This window comes from Hemicordylus capensis, chromosome 5 (genome assembly GCF_027244095.1).
Source record: "Hemicordylus capensis ecotype Gifberg chromosome 5, rHemCap1.1.pri, whole genome shotgun sequence".
NCBI classification, from domain to species: domain Eukaryota; kingdom Metazoa; phylum Chordata; class Lepidosauria; order Squamata; family Cordylidae; genus Hemicordylus; species Hemicordylus capensis.
In genome coordinates this window covers 259,742,045-259,761,823 of record NC_069661.1, presented here as the reverse complement: position 1 = coordinate 259,761,823, position 19,779 = coordinate 259,742,045, and the positions used below count along the sequence as shown (strand labels likewise).

General features: G+C 51.9%; 1 protein-coding gene across 16 annotated transcripts in view; it reads right to left on the bottom strand.

Annotated features, from left to right (window-relative positions):
* Window positions 1-19,779, bottom strand: part of PPP6R2 (protein phosphatase 6 regulatory subunit 2) — a 155,174-nt gene that overhangs the window by 83,856 nt on the left and 51,539 nt on the right. For all 16 annotated transcript variants that reach the window (XR_008308880.1, XR_008308873.1, XR_008308874.1 and 13 more), the window contains exons 9-12: window positions 11,621-11,750; window positions 10,108-10,260; window positions 8,684-8,884; window positions 7,622-7,686 (exon numbers count right to left, since the gene is read on the bottom strand). Coding sequence is in view for 6 of the 16 variants with exons in the window: in XM_053257246.1 (XP_053113221.1) it covers window positions 7,622-7,686; window positions 8,684-8,884; window positions 10,108-10,260; window positions 11,621-11,750 (549 nt within the window). In the remaining 10 variants the exon portion in view is untranslated. The remainder of the gene's footprint in view (window positions 1-7,621; window positions 7,687-8,683; window positions 8,885-10,107; window positions 10,261-11,620; window positions 11,751-19,779) is intronic.

The window sequence follows — 19,779 nt, the reverse complement described above, 5'->3', positions numbered from 1 at the left end:
GTTCTTACAGGCCAAGTTAGCAAAGAAAGACTGACCTATATTTCCAGCCACAGATTAAGCGACATGGGGTAAGTCATAGGAAGCTAGAAGAGACAGGTGAGTTGGATGGACATAGGATACTGAAGGGCACTGGCCAGCTGGAAGAGTGATCTAATCCCAGCACTCGGACTAAACGAGTCAGACAAAAACAGCAACACCCCACCACCCTCAGGAGCAACCCAAGAGCGGCTGGCCGGGAGGGCCAAGATGGGCTTGACTGCAGCAACCAGAAGAAGCCTTCACGGTAAGTGACCAATGCTCCGTTCTCGGTTGCTGCCAATCAAGGCCATCTCAATGGGACACACCAAAGCCTGTACGTCGACAGGGAGGGACGCGCTCTTGGCCGCTCCTGAAGAAGCGCCCTCGCAGAACCCGTCTACCAAAAGCCACCTAGGCGGAGGCATAGTGTCCACTTTGAAATGCTGCGTAGACAGATTATTCCAGGTTGCAGCCCTGCAGGTTTCCTGGACCGGTGCATTGGGTGAAAAAAGGCGGCTGAGGTTGCCACCGCCCTCGTTGAGGGGCCGTGATATATAAGGGAGGCCGAATGTTCTGTGTTTCGTACGCCAGAATGATACAAGCGCTAATCCATCTGGCACTAGTTGGAGAAGTCACTGCCTCGCCTATAGATCCTGGTAGAAGGAAACGGAGCCTGTCAGTTTTATGGAATGAGACTGAGCTGTTGATATAGGTCCAAGTTGTGGCAGTTACACCTGAGAGTGCTTGGTTGTGGATGGACCTTGGTCCTTAGGATGTCAGGAGAAAAGTCAAAGTCGGACGAATATCCTAGGTTCCTCTGTAAGGCCAACAGAGAGGGTTCCACTGTGTTAGGGAGCCTGCTAACCTCTGGTCATCTGCCCAGTAAATCTCGTGCCCAGGTAGGGAACTGGACAGGTGCCCAGCTGACTACTGAGGGAGAGGTTGGCAGGTAGCACCCCTCAGGAACGATGACACTCTGCCTGCCTTAGGCTAGGCTGCAAGCAGTACAACAACTCTCTAGGATTAGTTGGGTGTGGTCATCCAACTATATGGCCATGGACCTTCTATCCTAGCTGGTGGTGGTGGGAGGACAGAATTCAACCCTGGAGGAACAGTTAGGCAAGAATGTTAAGACAGCTGGAGAGAGTCCAGAGATTATAAGCCTGTGAGAGGTTATGAGCCTGTGGTAATCTATCCCATGATGGGAATAGCCGTAGTCACGAAAACAGTGATATTGATCAAGGCGTTGCCCCGTGCCATCACCTCATGGCTAAGATGGTTTGTACGGAGAGTGACTGTCAATAGGCTAGATCGAGATGGAATGAGTCGACTGTACAGTTGGTGCTTGCCATGTCACTACCTGTAACGGGGGACCCAGTGGAGATTAAAACAGTGAGTCGTATCCTTATTGCCCAGAGAGAGTCTCGATAGTTCTATTGGGTGCTGGAGATGAGCTCCCCTAGGAACCATGGCTGTTACATGACCCTGGAGAGGGTATCTAAGATGGGAATGGGCCAATATGGCCCTGGTTACTACTAGGCCATGCACCGGACCTGCCTGCACGTCCTGCTCTACAGAGGAGGCAGACCTCAAAGGTCTAGGACTCATGTTGCTGAGGGGCTGGACGATGGCTCATTTGTGAGAGCCCACGTGGACTATGCTGTACTGGGTAGGAGGTATGTCACTAAAGCCTAGTACGGCCGCCCTGGTTGCTACCTCATATGGGATTGTTGAGCCAGGGAGTAGAGATCTGAGGCAAAGTATATTTTGTGTTAGGGGTCATACGATGCATCCCCCCTTTCACCAATTTTGTGTTTGGAAACGAGGTATACTACTCTCAGGGGAGTGCCCTCAGACCTGTGACCAGAGATGCTGACATGACTGAGGCCTTCCTCTGTTGGGAGTGGCAGCTACACTTGCACGCCAGCACTTGACCCAGGTGGGAAGCCTGGGTGGGACTGTGGACCTGTAGTCCTACCCATGATTGGAGGAGGCTGTCCACTGCTGTATTGTTGTTAATTTGGCAGTGTTCACATTGTATATTAATTGTGGAACATCCGGAAGGGTGAACAGAGCCGGAAGGACTGTCGATGTGAACTTCCTCGCCAGCTAACCGGAGGTAGATGGGGCTGTCCTTAGGGACTTCGCTCATAGATGGCATCTATCCAGGTGGTCTCTCTGAACCGCCTCAATACTACCCCAGAGATCCAGAGCCAGGAGAGTGAAGGAATCAGCCTCCTAAGGGGGTATGACTCTAGGCTCCATGTAGCCACCCTATGAGGCTAGGGTGGGGCCTTGGAGGGGGAGAATTGGAAGAGGCAAGGCTATCAGTGCCTATGGTCGGAGGCCTTATTAAGGTTCATATTAGATGCATGGGAGCAGCGAAGATAGTATGAACATGTTCCCCAATAATGGTATGTTAAAGGGAGAGTAGAAGTACAGCGGAGGATCCTATGTCTCATGGGAGGGCATGAGACCTCCAGCTGGACGGCTGTCTTTAGTAAGATATGTAAATAAGCACCTCGCTGAGGAAAGTTATCTCACCTAGTGCTAAGAGAACCCACCCCAGTAGTGTGAATAAAAGGGACATTGAGGCCCCTGAGTACCAGTTGCAGGGGAGTAACAGCAGGAGAGACGGCATGCCCTCAACTCCTGCCTGTGGCTTCCAGTGGCATCTGGTGGGCCACTGTGTGAAAAGAGGATCCTGCTGGATCTGGCCCCTCAAGGAGGCCCATCTAGTCCAGCATCCTGTTTCACACAGTGGCCCACCAGATGCCGTTGGAAGCCTACAGGCAGGAGTTGAGGGCAGGCCCTCCCTCCTGCTGTTACTCCCCTGTGGTCTGCATGTGGTCTCTAGCTCTGTCTTGGAGAACACCTGGACAGACACTTATGTCTGGCGCTATTTTGACCAGAAAGGTTGTCGTGATAACCTCCTTTGCCTGGGGTTGGAGGTGAGGAATAAAGCCCTGCTGGATGCTTCCAAGGGGCAGCCATGGCAGAGTGAAGGAAGAGCACCCAACTACACACTACAGGAGGGAGACAGCATGCCCCCAACTCCTGCCTGCGGCCTCCAGCGACACCCGGTGGGCCACTGCGCGAAAAGAGGCTGCTGGACTAGCTGGGCCTTGGGTCTGATCCAGCAGGGCTGTTTGAGGCTGGGACTCTCCTGGAAACTTAATTTTATGTTCTACCGGACTGGAGACATAGAATGAACCATTGGCACTGACCTGAAAGGTCATTCTCCTCGGAAGTACAGGTTGCATCCTTCGTGGATAGAACCCTCTTGTGAGGGAGAATATTAGCATCCCTGGGTGTTCATTTGAACCAAAAATTAATTATGTCCTTTAGTGAAGAGGAGCTGGACTAGATTGGCCATGGGCCTGATCTAGCATGGCTGTTCCTGTGCTGTTAGAGAAGCGACAGTCACAGACCTTGTTGTGCACCACCCAGAGCCCTGGAAGGGGTGGTATGGAAATGCCACAAATAAATAATAAAACATCCAATAGTACTGTGAGTCTCCCATTCAAATGCATGCAGGGTTGATCCTGCTCCGCAGGTGAAAGCACCCTCGCTCGCCCCAATGTTACCAGATTTTTGGGTGGTGGTGGTGGTGGTGGTTTTGTCTTAGGGGCCTGTAATGTAATAAATCTGTTAGTGTCCCATACAAGTGTGGCATAAACACATATCATGGGAGCAGCAGCGTTATGGACGTGGTTATAAGGCTGTGACTCTGCCTCTAAGGGAGGAAACTTCTGCAGAAAATGAAGGATGCCATATAGCTGACCAGAGGAGCATTTTTCCTCCCTCCATTTCCCCTTTAAACCCTGGAGGTTCCAAGGAAGGAAAAGGGTATTTGTCAATATGACCCCTAGAGGGCCATGCATTATTTGCACCCTCACAAAATGGGCTCGTAGGCGAAGGTGCAGGAAGGGCCCTCCCAGGTTTGCTAGGACGAGCTGCCCATAAGCCAGCCAACCGAGCTTAGTGCAAAGAGCTCTTGTGGCAAGGGTTAAAAACTCCACAAGGGAGTTAGGCCTGGGGGGGAGAGGGGGCCACCGTCTAGGCAGGTCTGTGGCCATAGGGAAGATACTTGCTGCCCTTGATCTTATCCAGAGTGGTGTACTAAATACTCGGGTTTCTCCTCACAACAACCCTGTGAAGCAGGCCGAGCCGGGAGAGAAGCGACCGGCCCAGAATCACCCAGCAAGCACCACGGCTGAATGGGGATCGGAACCCGAGTCTCCCCGGTCCCAGACCAGCACTCCAACCACTACACCACGCGTTCACCAGTTTTGGTGGGCTCTCCCAGCTGAGGCTGCAGCGTCTGGAACCGCTCCCTGCATGGTTGGTTGCCGCAGTCCTGGGCTAGGCCCAAGCGCTTTGCCTCGCGGCTAAGAACAGAGCTCCTTCGGAGTTAGTGGTTGCCGCTGTTCCCATCCGCTCCCCGCCTATTACTTGAGCTGCTGGAGGCTGTACTTCTTCCCGCTGGGCCTCCAGCCGTTTGTTTGCTGCCGGCCTGGGTCATGGAGACAAGGATCAGGCACCCGAAAGGGCGATCGATTGGGCTGAGGCCAGGGCTGCCGAGGTGAATGGGCAGGCGATGATCGGGCCCCAAACCTGGAGAGAAGCCTCCTTTGGAGCTGCTGCGCCCCAAAGTTTGTGGAGGAAGAACCACCAATATCTCTGAGAGGGGGGAGAGACTCTCTGGGCTGCCCTTTGTAGGAAGCGCCTGTGGCATTCCTGCCCCTTTTTGTTCCTCCGGGGAGGATCCCTGCTGCTTTGGCCAGGGGAGTGGGAAGGGGGGAGAGAAAGGGGGGATCCAGAGGAAGGGAGAATCTAGGGCTTCTCTTCCTTTGTTTGTTTAAACCGGCTTCATTATACGAGAGTGGCGTCTGCCACAAAGGCCTGGGCCTTCTAAAGCTTCACCAGTTGCTGTCTAAGGCGGGAAGAGTCTGTCTGGGAGTCAGCAAGGAGGTCCTCGATGCAGAGGAAGCTGGCCCTGGCGGCCATGGATGCGGCAGCTGACGCCCTGGTAGCATGAGAAGGGTTGCCATGTACCCGCCATTTCAGGGCCATTTCTGCTTTCTTGTCAGGCGGGTCTTCGAGGGAGACTTCTCCATCTCGCGGCAGCAGTGAATTAGAGACCAGCTGAGCCACTGGCGCATCTGTATTTGGAGTTTTCAGAAGAGAGACTGGTTCCTGTTGAAGAGAGTAAAAATGCGCCGCCACCGCCATGGGCTTGCGCACCAAGGCGGGTAAGGCCCATTCCTCCCTAATGCTTTCAATGAAACAGTCAGGCAAGGGGAGAAGCGTGTCCTTAGGTTTTGCCTTGGGAAACAGTCAGTCACCCTTAGAAGTGGGAGCAGAGTCAGGTTGGATCTTGGATTGCAAGCCTATAGTTGTAAGGATTTTAGTCCTTAAAGGGTGAAAGTCCTCTGGGCCAAACGGGCGTTGAGAGACATGAGAGGGTTCCGGCTCCTCGCCCCCTGACCATTCGCCCTCCTCCTCCTCCTCCTCCTCCAAAGAGGGAGTTGGAGTCTGCGCCTCTTCTCCCGAGTCCATCTGGACCTCCTCTACTGTCAAGACATATCACTGTGAGGTGTTGTGTGTGTGTTGCTTTAAGTCAGAAGTGCAAGTCACTGTATTTGCAGTAAGTGGTGACTGGCAACATGTGAGGCCAATTAACAGGTGTTGAGTACCGACCTGACGTGATTGGCCAAAGCCAGCGTAAGAAGGAGGCTCAAGGGAGAGCTAACTGTCCACAGTGGTCAAGGCTGCACCACTGTGGTCCACCCGGCTGCTATGTCTAGGCTGTCTCCTGGTGCCTAATGCATATGTATGCCTGCGTGTAAAAGGACTTCCTGAGCTGCCATATCATGTAAGTTCTCCTCTCCTTCAATATATTCTTCAGTTTGCACTATACCTGTGTCAGAGTGTTCCTACTCAGCCGAGCGGGGTACAAGTGATTAACTCTTGTTAATCACCAACAGCACCAACATCTACATCACAGCCCCCGCCAGAGGCCAGAGGTCTGGCCTACTGCAGTGGAAATGCGGGCTTGCACTTTAAGGGATCTGGATCCCCAGAATCCCGATCTGAGAGTTCAGATGAGTGAGCCCTGGTGGCCCGAGGGGAGGAGGCCTTAGAACTGTTTCGATGAAGCCTTAGTGTGCTTCCTTTTATTTTTGGCTTTTCTGAGAGGCAGCGGGGGCTAGACTCAGAGGACTCCTCAGAAGAAGAGTCCTTTTCCTCTTTCTGGATCGTTTTTTACGCTTTTGGAGGTGCAATTGCAAAAAGGTATCCACCACAGCATTTTTTAGCCATGCCTGCCATTCTGGGGGCATAGAGGCAGGGGAGGCTGCAAACAGAGACCCCGCGGTGGAGGTCCCCCCCCCCCTTGGGCAGAGCTCACCACATTCTGAAGAGTAGGGGCTGAGAGGACCTCCGTTGGAGCAGCCGCGTTCTTGGAGGGCTTTTCGGGGCGGGCGCCCTCTTGGAGCGCTGGGGAAGGCGCCGCTTCCATGCTGGCCTCTGCCAGCACTCTCCTCTCCCTCTGCAGCGGTAGCGGGTAGATTATCAGGCTCCTTGCTGCTGCGTTGCTCCACAGAACCTGGGGAGGAAAGGGCTCCGCCGTCTCGCCCGGGCTGGAGGAGGTCTGCTGAGCCGCTGAGGGGCACATTCCAGTGCCCGAGGGCGGGAGACGCGCTGCAGCTGGCTCCCCTTCGGACGGCACTCCGGCAGCCGGTGGGGGCAGCAGTGGAAGGGACGGACCGGGCACTCTAGTGCCCTTTGGAAAGTCCCTCTTCGGCTTCCCAGCAGGAACACAAATATGCAAAGAGGTTCCTGATAGCTCCATGGGGCGGGGGAGGGAGAGGAGAGGGAAGCGGGAAGACAAACAAAGGAAGAACGGATCCTTCCCCCCCCCCCCCCCAGCAGGAGATGTAAGCAGAAGGAAAAACAAGCAATAGTGGGCACAGGAAATTAGCAAAGAAGAAAGTTGTGGAAGGAAAAGGCTATAAAACGCAGAGAGAGAAAAAAGCCTGCCTGGAGCTACGCAGGACTGAAAGAACTGGGCGAGGTCATCCTCCTCAGCCCGGGTCTTTCTTCAACTAATTAACTTAAGTCCTGCCCCTGGAGCACCTGATGAGGATAACCCGTAGAGATGGCCTTGACCCCAGCAACCGAGAACAGCTGAATTCAAAATAAACCCACCATTGAAACATTTGGAACCCATGACCCCAAAAACTGAGTTCCCTTCCACTAGGCAAGGCACTGTATGTCACATATCCACCCTCTTCTTCCTGTCACCTCTGTTTAAGGGGAAAACCCCCCACATCTCCGCTTCAAAGCTCAGCATGAAAAAAGAGAACACTGGTGAGAAGCGTCAGGACAACCTCAAGCAGCTCAAGGGTGCTGGGCGGTGGGCCCCAAACTCAGTGCCTGGCCTCTTCCACCTGAGGAGGGCACGGCCAGTCGCTGCTGACAGTCCTGGGCTGGCCCTCCAGAAGGCAGCTGGCTCACATCTGGGCAAGCCAGCAAACGCAGGGAATGTGCAGCCACGGGCTCAGGGCCACGGCACACGACGCAGCACAAGGAGCCTTACTGTATTTGGTCATTGGTCTCCCAGGCATCCAGGATCCTTTGCACCAGGCAGCAGGTCTGGAACAGCTGGAGGAGGACGAAGAGACAGAGCACAAGCTGGTCAGGGTTCCAAGAGCGCCACAGCACAGGGGCCCCCTCCTCCCCAGGGCTGCGGGACTCTGCATGCTCACGACTGGGACCCGAAAGACAACCTCTGACAGAGACGCCGACATACGGAAATCTGAAGCACCCTCACAAGGGCAGAGCTCGGACAGCCTGTGGGCAGTCCAAAATGGAGGGGCAGCTCAACTGAGCTTCCAGTGGGCAGAGGCTTCTGGGGCCTAGTACCGCTCCCTCTCCCATGGGGCCCCATCTTCTCTCCCCCCAGCTCCAGCTCTACCAGGCCGTGCTGCGAAGGGTTATTTGGGCACTGGAAATAGCATCGTTTCTTTGTATTACGCTGAGCCAGCAGAGCATGTGCTGGGCTCTGCTGCGTGGGGAAAGGCTCCAGTTCAAGCCTGAGGACCCCCACCCACCCTGGTACTATAAGATGGGGCACCGATGTGAAGCTGGCCTTGTGCAGATCTTTTTCAAGCGGCTGGCTAAGCCTGCAGCAGCTGCTGCAGTTTTTTTTTAATACTGCTACAACAAATGTTTATATATCACTTGTCAACAAAAGTTCCCAAAGCGGTTTACAGAAAGAAATGGATGGATAGACCAATAAAGAAATAAAATCAAGATGGACCCCTGTCCCCAAAGGGCTTACAAGCTAAAATGAAACATAAGATAGACACCAGCAACAGTCACTGTGGGGGATATTGTGCTGGGGGTGGAGAGGGCTGGATTAGACTGGATGCTGACGATACTGACGTATGAAGCTCTTCCTAGGCTCCTGGGTCTACTCTAGCAGATGGCAGTTCTCCAGGAGGAGATCCTTTTGAGACGCTGCCCCTGAGCCACGGGCCCTCCCCATGAAAGGCTCATTTCTGCCACGATGCAGGATTCTACGCAGGTCTGCGGAGGCCACGTTCCCGGAGGCACCCCTGAAGCCCAGCCCCAGACAGCCCCGCCAAGCAAGACTTACATGAGTCACCATGACATTCTCAGGGTTGCTGCCCGATACTTCCGAGATCCCCACGGCCGGACTCCCATCCATCCCTTCCTTGCTCTCTGGGTCACTCGTGGCAGGTCTGCTTCCATTCACAGTGTGCGCAAGAATAGCTGCTACACACAGTTCCACTTGGAAATGCAAAAAGTTATTCCAAGTGTACTTAAAAAACAAATCCTGGAAGGAAGTGAAAGAGGAGGGGGCGGTCAGCCCTGGCAGGAGCAAAAGGCCATTCCCCAACTCCGGGGCAAGCCCTGTGCCCCATGGCCATCGTGCCTGCAGAGGAGCCAACGCCAGAGGCAGCCCCACAGCCCAAGTCAGCACGGAAGCGCCGTCACCCCACAAGCACACCCCCTCTTAAGAAGACAACCACAGAGATAATTCAACTGGCACCGATCCACTAAACAAGATGAACATCAACCTATCAGACATACAGTATTAAGCCTGAACAGTATGGCAGGCTTGCTTGCCTGTCTGCTCAATTTTTATACCACCTTTCATAAGACATCTCAAAGTGGTTTACAAAAGTTAGAATACAGTAAAACTCCATTAAAAAAATCTCATTTAAAATCTTAAAATCAGTTAAACAATAAAATGCACCAAAAAGAGAAAAGGAAAAAACACCCATTAAAAAGACAAAAAGAAGCAGGAGAGCTTTTACCCTAAGGGGCAGAAGTCTGGACAAATAAAAAGTTCTTTAGTTGTTTTTTTAAAAGCAATCACAGATGTCAAAAATGTTTAATACTTTAAGCTTGTTTTAAGTTTTAAATTGTTTTAATGTTTAAAATTTTGTTTTAATTGTGTTTTTATTGTAAATCGCCCCGAGACGCAAGTTTTGGGCAGTATTGAAATTCGTTAAATAAAAATATGAAAAAAACCACCACTATAATAACAAGGGTTTGAGGTTACCATGGCATTTGAGGATACCATGGACAGCCAGGAAAACAAACCAATGGATCCTAGAACAAATCAATCCAGAGTTTTCATTCGCGGCTCAAATGACCAGGCTCAAACTATCATACTTCGGACACATGATGCGAAGATCCAGCTCCCTTGAGAAGTCAATAATGCTGGGGAAATTTGAAGGAAAGAGAAGAAGAGGACGACCAGCAGCAAGGAGGATGGACTCGATGACGACAGCAAAGAATGCACCACTGAAAGACCTTAAAGGCCAAGTGGAAGACGGATCCTCCTGGAAAGAATCTATCTATGTGGCCGCTATGAGTCAACACCGACTGGATGGCACTTAATCAATCAATCAATCATAACAAGCATAAACCACAAAGGTCAATGCTCTCCAAAAGATCACATATCCTTCACCTCACGACAGGAACTATGTGCATTACTAGACAGGCAAGAAGTCCCCTCTGTGCCCAAGACCCACTTCACGCTTGACTCACCAGCAGCAAGTCCATTGTGTGGAGCCGGCACAGCTCCTGGTTCATGCTAGGCGTGTTGGTGTGGAGAAGGGCGGCCACCAAGCGCGCGGCATGAAGGCGGGCATTCCCCAGCGGCTCCTCCAAGACCCCAATGGTAGTCAGAATGGAGGCAGTCTGTTCCCAACAAGAGAGTAAGAACCAGATTTCAGGCCAGACTAACATTATGCCTAGGCAAAAGCCTGCATCCCTGTTTTCATCTCTCAGTGCTCAATGGCTACCATCACCTTTGCTTAAGGAGCCACCCTAGTGTGCCACAGGAACAACAGGCCACATAACAAAGAGGCAACACAGGGCCCAGACTTTGGAGCTCACCCAAGGCCAGTTCTGCCCCCATTCCTACCTGAGCCTGACCCAAACATGATCTATGCCACCCCACCAATAAGGCCCCAACAGAAAGATCAGCCTCTACACAGAAGAGCAGACAGATACAAGTCAGATGAAGAAAACAGCCACATTTGGAAGCCAGTGTGAGAACATTCCACCTCCCACGACAATCTGCTGCTGACCTGAAAGTCATTCTTTCATCAAAAAATGAGCCGCTCCGAGCAGTAGTGCACTGGAGGGGCGGGGCATAAACATTTTAGATAGATAGATAGATTAGATAGATGGCACTCCAGAGAGACACCAATATGAGTTGGAACTGATCAGAAGGTTTGGTTCTGTTTCTTCAGGGTTCCTCTCCCATTACAGGCGCTCATTCTCGTAGCAAGCTTGAGAATGACCCTGGGAAGTCCCCAGTGACCGTTGCGGGGACTCGCTCTGTGTTTCTCTCTCGTCCCACTGGAGCTTCCTCGGAATTGCCACGGGCTGGACCTCTTGCCTTTCACGGCCATTCAGACTCGCCGTTTGCCCTTCCATGCCGTGGAGAGCTGTCAACTAAGGACTGCGCTTCATGCACCTGATGGGCTCTAGTTCAGGAAAGCTCCTGCTACAAGAAGTCGGCAGGCTGAACATGGCTGCTAGCCCTCAGAAAGCCATGGCCATCAACAAGGCGCCTGCAATGGGGCAGGGTAGAGGCTGGCCTGCCCGGAGCTCAAGGGCATCCCTTCACGGGTACTGGTCCAAGACAGTGCCAGGGAAGCGGGTCTTTTCCTGGACCAGCTTCTGCTGATGCGGAAGTCCTTTCCGACTGCTACTGGATGAAGAGCTCTTCTGTGCCAGTCAACAGCCTGCAATTGCCTCCCATTCACCATCCAGAGCCACTTGGAAGGGCTGCTCTTCCTTGCAAGTGTCGGCTTCTGGTTAAGCCTTTACATTCTACAAACAGGGCTCAAGAGTTAGCTGGCAACATAGCCTCCCAGTTCCAAAAGCCTCCCTGGGCTCCCAGTCAATTGCCACAGAACTGAATGGATGCAGATGGTCACTCACTCACTCACTCACTCACTCACTCACTCACACAGGGAACATTTAGAGGGAGACCCCAGATGGCCTCTGCCCAGCCAGGAGAAGCAGAGAAAAGGCCAAGTCACCCTACCTTGGGGGGCCTGAGCAGCAGCTGGTGGAAATCCTTCAGCCGTGGTTCAATGCTGTACACGATACTGCTGTTGACTGCGCAAGACTTTTCAAATACCTGAGAGAAGGAGGAGTCCACCGGTCCCTCCACACTGTGGGAAGACAGAAAAATCATTTGCAAGGGTGGGGCCAGGCCAGGCCAGGCCAAGACCTACTGACCCACAGAGCTTTTCTATTTCACAGCCTCATTTCAGGGGCTGGAGAGCTCTACGCAATATCACAGTGGAGGAATTCACCAGTACACTGAAGAACACAAAAGGAGCCTGGCTGCTGGATCACGTCCAAGGCCTACCTAAGTCCAGGACCACGTTTCCCCCAGTGACCTACCAGATGTTTCTGGGAAGCCCACAATTGGAGATGAAGGCATGCCCCCTCCTCTGTGGTTGCTCCCCTGCAACTGGGACCCAGAGGTATCCCACCTGTGAACTTGGCAGTAGCACAGAGCCATCCAGACTAGCAGCCACTGATAGGCCTGTCCTCTGTGAACTTGGCTAAGCCCTTTTTAAAGCCATCCCAGCTGGTGGCTATCACTGCATCCCCTGGCAGAGAACTCCATTGATTAATAAGGTGCGGAGTGAAGATATACTCCCTTTTGCCCGTCCTAAAATTCCTGGCCCTCAGGTTCATGAGATGCCCCCTGTGGTTCTAGAGTTGTGCAAGATGGAAAGATTTCCCCCCTCTCCACAGCTTGCGTGATTTTACAGACCCTGGTCATATCTCCACTGGGTCACCTTTTTTCCAGACTAAAACCTGCTCTTTGCTTTTTCCTGGGACAGACCTTGGCTGGCAGCAAAGCAGTCGGGATGAGCACGAACCGGTTCGAAAGGCCGGCATGCATGCGCAAGGAGGCACTTCCCGTCTGACGTGCAATGGGGCGGCAATGAGGCACGCTGCTGCACCGCGGGACTGTTTCAAACCACAGCGCCGGCGGGGGAAGCGCTGGGCAGGCGGGTGGGTAAGAGTACCCTCCCCATTCCTTAAAGCTATCCCCCCACCTCCGAAATGGCAGTTGCCAGTTCCATGCACATCCCTAGCAAGCAGCCAGGTAGCCATAGAGATACCATCTTGAGCTTTCCTAGGATCTGTTCTTTGGGGGAGGTCATGAGCTCAGTATGGGGTGTGTGCGTGTGTGTACACACACACACACACACACACACACACACACACACACACACACACACACACACACACACACACACCTTAGAACATATTACAATTTTTCCTGATCTTCTGCATTGCTTTGGCTTTTCTTTTCGTCAAGATGTCCAGATCAGGTACAATTCCTCAAGTCTGCTCCCATCACAACTCAGAGCCCAACGTCTCCCCCACGGGGATGAAAACCAGGAGACTCCAATGAAGGAACCAAGTTCAAAGACCCCTGCTCTAGAATCCAGCAGTCCCCTATCCCCCCCCCACCCCACCCCCCGGGATGCTCTCTGGTGTTCTCCATCGAGTTCAGAAGCGGCTGCAGTCACAAGCACTCCGTTGCCGACAGTCCAGTTATGCCACAGTCAGCGCCTGCAGGACAAGGCATGGGCCCTTTAAGCCCTCCAGAGTTGAGGCCAGGCCAGGCTCCACTTCCACTCAGTTCAGTCTGCAACCAAGATGGTCAGGGGCCTGGAGCACCTTCCTTCGGAGGCTAGGCTACAGCATCTGGGGCTCTTGAGTTTGGAAAGAGGGGACTAAGGCCTTGGCCCTGCCCCTGCCCAGGGAGGCGTCTCTGCTGCCAGACCAGCACTCCTCTCTCCCCCAGGGGAGTGAAAGCTCGCTACTGCTGGCTGCCTGTAGCTACACTTGTAGCTAGCTGCGCATTCTGTCTGAAAACACCTGAGAGACTTGGCTGGAAACGCTGTTGTCTCCATTGTGCACCAGTGGATCAGAAGTCCCTTGACGGAAAGGACTGGTTGAATCTTCCATATCATCCACTTTTGGTGGTTTGGGAGCCGATAGCATTTCATTTTTCTTGTCCTTTATTTTAAAGTTACTTTCAGGGCACTGTTGCCAAAGAGTTTTCCTTTGGTATGGAATGCCACATTTGCAAGGTTAGCAAATCTAACCCTAACTCTGCACCCCAGTGGCACAGCCACCATTGGTTCATTCTGGCAACGATGATCACCCCTACAGACCTGAAGGCCAGAAATTTCTGGACTGAAGGAGAGCTTTCCGTGTCTTCTCTTAGTAGCTAGAGGGTCTGGATGGGAGCTGCTCTGGCAATTCAAGAGCAAGATGAGAAGGCCCTGTGTGCTCTGCCCACCTAAGAATTAGATCCCTGAGGGTGCTGGCTCCATCCTTTGGTACAGGGGTGCTCAACACCAGGGTTTCCACAGGTGATCTGCCAGGGTAGCTTCAGTTTATCCATCACTGTTTTTAGAGGAGCATAGAATTTGGTCATGGTTCGTATGTGAGGCACTTGGCCTCTAAGGGCAACTTCCACTCCAGTGTACAGATAGTACTGGATCCTTCAGGATGAGGAAAAGCCCTCTGATTGGCCCCAGCAACCAGGAGGACCTTGAAGGTGGTGAGGTAGGCTCTCCACAAGTTGAGGCTAAGTCTAGAGAGACCATCGTCTTAGTCCATAGGAGAGGGAAGTCATTCCTAGAGAACAGACAACATGTCTGAATGGGCTGAATCCTCATCACTGTCAGACCAGACACCTTCATTTTCTTGCTCCTCGGAGGAAAGCGGTGAGCCCTCGGGGGGGGGGGGGCATTTGTCCTAGATCAGGACGGCATAGTTGTGCAGTATGCCTGCCCTCTGCCGGGTCCACAGGGTCGGGGGAGGGGGGGAGGTCTGCTCCTCTGAGGAGTGGAGTTCAAATCCAGTTCCTGATGGTGCAGTTGGTGCAGCTTTTTCAATTCCAAAAGGACTGGGGACTTTCTGCTTGTGCATCTGCTGAGTGGTCACTAGCAGAGCATTTCACGCTGTGGGACAGAAGGTCTCCAACTTCTGCCCTTGGGACCTTCAATATAGTTAAGCCACTGGATGTCTCGGTGGTGGAGCCCCCCACACCCCGCAATCCACAAGTGCCTGCCTGGTCCCTGCATGGGAGGGAGGACACTCACTGTTGTCTTTTCTCCACATCCCTGACGTGGGATGGGGCCTCTGATGAGGCTAGGGAAGCAAACCCAGCAGGGTCTGATGATCACACAATTCCTCCAAATCCCTAGTAAGGGAGGCATGGGGAGAAGCTGCAGGTACGGGTTGTCCATCACTGCCCTAGCCCCCCAAAGCAGGGGACGGGGTTGAGTGCCAGCTGCCTCTGAAAGGTGGCTGCCACTGCTTACGGAACGGGCGCCGAAAGGGGGCTGCCTTCCACTTTCTTGTAACATGGAACAATGTACTGGCCGAGCCCCTCTGGCCCCTTGTACGAGTGGCCAGCTGGCAGCATCCCCACCCTTCTCAGTGCCCCTAGCAGGGCTCTGCTGCTGATGCGTTCGGGACACTGGAGCCCTTTGGAGGGAGCCCTGGCTGTATCACGTTGCCCTGGCTGGCCTGGGCCTCTGCAGAGGATGGGGTGGGAAAGGGCTGGACCGGGCAATGCACTGCTTACAGGTGATCTGCACCCAGCGGGCGGTGCCCATTCCAGCTGGCTGGCTCTGTCCTTCGAGGCTCAGAGCGACAGGGCTTGTGGGGACCTCCACTCTCTAGGGCAGGCAGCTAAAGGAAGGTCAGAATGGAGCATTGGTCTTCACTTACCATGAAGGTGCCTTCTGGATTCTGCAGCCAAGGACATCTCTCACTGGGTTATCCTTTCCCATGTGCTTCCAGGCAGGACTAATGAAAATCTGTTACTAGCCTTAAGAGCCCGGGATGGATAACCCTGCCCAGTTCTTTTAGGCCAAAGTGCAAGTAGCACAGAACGAAGTAACCACCAAAAAACAGGTAACACATAACATACATACATACATATATATGAATGACGAAAAAAACAGTGGAAGATACAGAGATCCCACATATATAACAATTGTGCTCTTATACTTTCTTGGTTTTCCATGGAGTAGGCTAGGACACCAACTGGGAGGGCCGAGATGTCCTCGGCTCCAGCATCAAGATGGAGCCTTCATGGTAAGTGAAGATCAATGCTCTGATGCCTGGAGCCAAGGACATCTCTCATTGGGACATACCAAAGCCCTGGCCAAACTCTCTGGGAGGGAGTGGCCCTGCCTACTCCAGGGAAAGAATCTGTTGAAGCTCTTTGCGACCAAACGCCGCCTGTGAAGAGGAATACACATCGAACTTGTAGTGCCTTGTAAATGTTGATGGTGCCTTCCAAGTCGCAGCTCTGCATATCTCATGTACTGGAGCGTTAGTTGAGAAGGCAGCAGATGTGGCTACTGCTCTGGTCAAATGTGCTAGAATGTGTTCTGGAGCTGGAAGGTGTAGAGATTCGTATGCCAGAGAAATACAAGCACGTATCCATCTGGCAAGGGTCTGTGACGATATTTGGCTTCCCACTGAAGCCGGAAGGAAACAAAGAGAGATTCCAATTTCCTAAAGCCCTCTGTACTCCTCAAGGACATCTTCAAGCATCTGCGAACATCTAACTTATGCTATTCCCTCTCCCTTGGATGGACCGGCCTGGGACAAAAAGAGGGCAGTATTATATCCTGCGAATGGTGATAGGCTGATGACACATTCGGCCTGACGGACAGATTTGGAATGAGACGTACAGAATCCGCCGAGAATATGCATAGATTCTTGTGGGAAGACAATGCACTCAGCTCCAATATTCTTCTCGCAGATGTAACCGCTACTAAGAACACAGTCTTGTAAGATAGCACCCTTAAGGGAATGGTCCTGATTGGTTCATAAAGAGCACTTTGAAGAGCCTTCAGAATGGTGTGTAGATTCTATGATGGAAAGCAATGGACCACCATCGGTGACAGAAGGGTTGCCCCCCTCAGGAATCTTTTGATATGCGGATGATTTATCACCCTGGATTTAGAGAGACCTGCTATAACTCCTGATAGGGAAGCAGCCTGCCCTTTCAAAGTATTTGCCTTTAGACCCTTATGTAATCCATCCTGAAGACATGTGAGGTCTTTAACAGATGCCGCACCACGAGGTATTGCATGTCTTGCCGTCCATCGTAGAAACGCTCTCCATGTGTATTGATATATACGCTTGGTAGAATCTCTCATGGAGGCTAGCATCATATTTAAGACAGTGCCAGAATATCCAAAATTACTTAGTATTCCCCGCTCAGTCTCCAGGCAGCTAGCTGAAACCAGCCTGGATCGTGATGTTCGACTGGACCTTGATGGAGAAGATCTGCTGACACCGGAAGGAGCCATGGTTCCTATATGGCCATGTGATATAGTTCTGGAAACCATGGTCTTCTGGGCCAGTAAGGGCTACCAAGATGACTTGTGCCCTGAGTGATTGGACCCTGCAAAGGAAACGGGCCAGGAATTGAGTTGGTGGGAATGCATACAGCAGTTCCCGAGGCCATTCCACTGATAGGGCATCCACTCCCTCCACTTGTGGACACGGAAACCGAGTGAAGAACCTGGGTAGTTGTCTGTTCAACGTCGATGCGTAGAAGTCAACCATTGGAAGGCCGAACCTTCGTGTGATCTTCAGGAAGATCCTCCTGTTGAGCGCCCATTCGCGGGGCAGCAGTTGTTCCCGACTCAACCAATCCGCAATGGAGTTGAGATCCCCCTGGACATGGTGAGCCATGACAGACGTTAGATGAACTTCCGCCCAGGACATGATCAGGGGTGCTTCTGTCTGGAGAGAGCGCAACCTGGTTCCTCCCTGCCTGTTTATGTGGGCTTCTGCGGTCGTCTGTTCTGATTAAGAAGTGGCTGTTGATAATCAGGCCCCGGAATGCTATCAGGGCAAGGTGGATGGCTCGTAACTCCAACCAATTGATGCTGTGCATCCTCTCTGTCATTGACCAAGTGCCCTGGGCTGTTCTGTGTTGCCAATGGGCTCCCCATCCTGTTTTGTTGGCGTCGGTTGTAATTATGTTTCAAGTTGGTTCAAGGAACTCCTTTCCTTGCCTGATGTTGGCATCCATTAACCACCACTGAAGGGATGCTAGAACCTCTTGTGGAACAAAGATGGTTATATTGATCTTGTTGGAGATGGGAACCCTGAACTTCAGAAGAAACCATTGAAACGGTCTCAGGTGATATCTGGCCCATGGCACAGAATCCAGGGTGGCCACCATTAAACCCAGAAGGCATGCAAGGGACAACAGTCTGGCCTGGCGAGCCCGCAGCACCTCTGTGACTTCCTCCTTTAAAATCTTTACCCCTTCTTCTAGTAACTATAGTCAGTCTTTGTGGGTATCTATCAACACACCTAGATGATGAATTTTGTGAGATGGTAGAAGGTGGCTCTTTTCTTTATTTATGAGGAACCCATGTTGTTCTAGTGTGTGAAGTGTCATGGGAAGATCCTTTGCCGCTGACAGTTCGGATGGAAACCTCAGAAGCAGATCATCCTAATAACAGAAGATGTGTACTCCCTGCAGTCCTAGGTGTACAATCAAAGGTGCCAGCACCTGGGTAAATATTCTTGGGGCTGAGGACAGACCAAATGGAAGTGCCCTGTACTGATAATGCACCCCACAGTATTTGAAGCGGAGCAGATGATGATTTTCAGGGTGTATCGGGATGTGTAAATAGGCTTCCTGTAGATCTATTGAAGCTAGGTCCAGATGCTGCAATGCTTCCATTATTGTTTGAAGGGAGTACATGTGAAACCTGTGTTTTGGAACCCACTGGTTTAGGAATTTTAAGTCCAATATAGCCCTGAGAAACTTGTCCTTTTTTGGAACAGTAAAAATTATTGACTATATGCCCTGTCCCTGTTGTTGGGTAAGTACAAGTTCTATTGCGTCTATAACCATTAGGTGTTGGATGGCGTCTAGTTGGCCTAAGTGTTTGATAAGCCAACGTGTCTGTTGGGAGGAGCTGCTGTTAGCTCTGTCTTGTAGCCTGTCTCTATTGTTGAAAGTACCCATAGATCTGTTGCCATTTCCTGCCATTTCTGAAGGAAGGTTGACAGTCGACCTCCCAAGCCCCACAATGGAGCATCATTGCTGCTTTTGAGGTTTGGGCTTGTTGGTAAAGGCCTGTCTACCCTGATTGTAGGCCCTACCACCCCACTGCCTATTCCACTGAGGACACTGGTATCTGGAATCTCTGTCCCTCCCTCGAACGGAAGATTGAAAAGCCCAAAAGGGCTGGCACTGAAACTGAAATGACCTCCTAGGAGGTGGACACTCTTGTCTACGTGGCGCAGGGGGAAGAGGCATGGCTTGCATTTGTCTTTTGACTCTACCAATAACTCTTTTAGGCTTCTTCCCCAAACAAGTTTGCCCCGTCATAAGGAACTGCGGCCAAATTTGACCACAATGCAGCATCCACCGGCCAATGCTTTAGCCATAAGTTGCGGTGCCTTACCACTGTAGCTGTAGAGACCCTAGAGGAAAATCTTATCGCATCCAGGGTTGCATCTGAAACAAAGGCTTGCGCCTTCTGGATTTTAATAAGCTGGTGTCTTAAACTAAATATGTCAGTAGGAAGGTCCTGGATGAGGTCATCCAACCATGCCCAATGCGTGGGATAAGATGGATGTGGCTGCTGAGGCCCTAATGGATAGAGATGAGGCTTCATTAGCCCTTTTAAAGACAGCCTCAATTTTTAAAATCATTTTGATCTTTTAAGGCTGACTCCCCATACCTTGGTACCAATGCCCCATTTAATAGCGCGACCATGGGGGGATCTGCCAGAGGCACCTTGAATATGTCCATGGCTTCTTGTTAAAAAGCATAATATTTGTTGGCTACTGCCACAGATTAACAATTGGACATAGGAAGTAGCCATTCCTCTTTAACCGTATCAGCCAGCAGTTCTGGAAGTGGCAATAGTAGCTCTTTATTCTTAGGCTTAGGAAAAACCAGAGACCACTTAGTAGGCGGAGCAGTGTCTGGATTGATAGGTGTCTGAAGGTCTAGCACATTAATGGCTCTAGACACCAGAGGGCCAAAGTCCTCCTGTGAAAAGAAGCGTTGAGTTGGCGTGGATGCAGGGTTATTCTGATCATCCAACCACTCTCCTCCTTCCTTGGCCAGTGGATCTAAAGGAAGGCTATCCAGTATTGGCA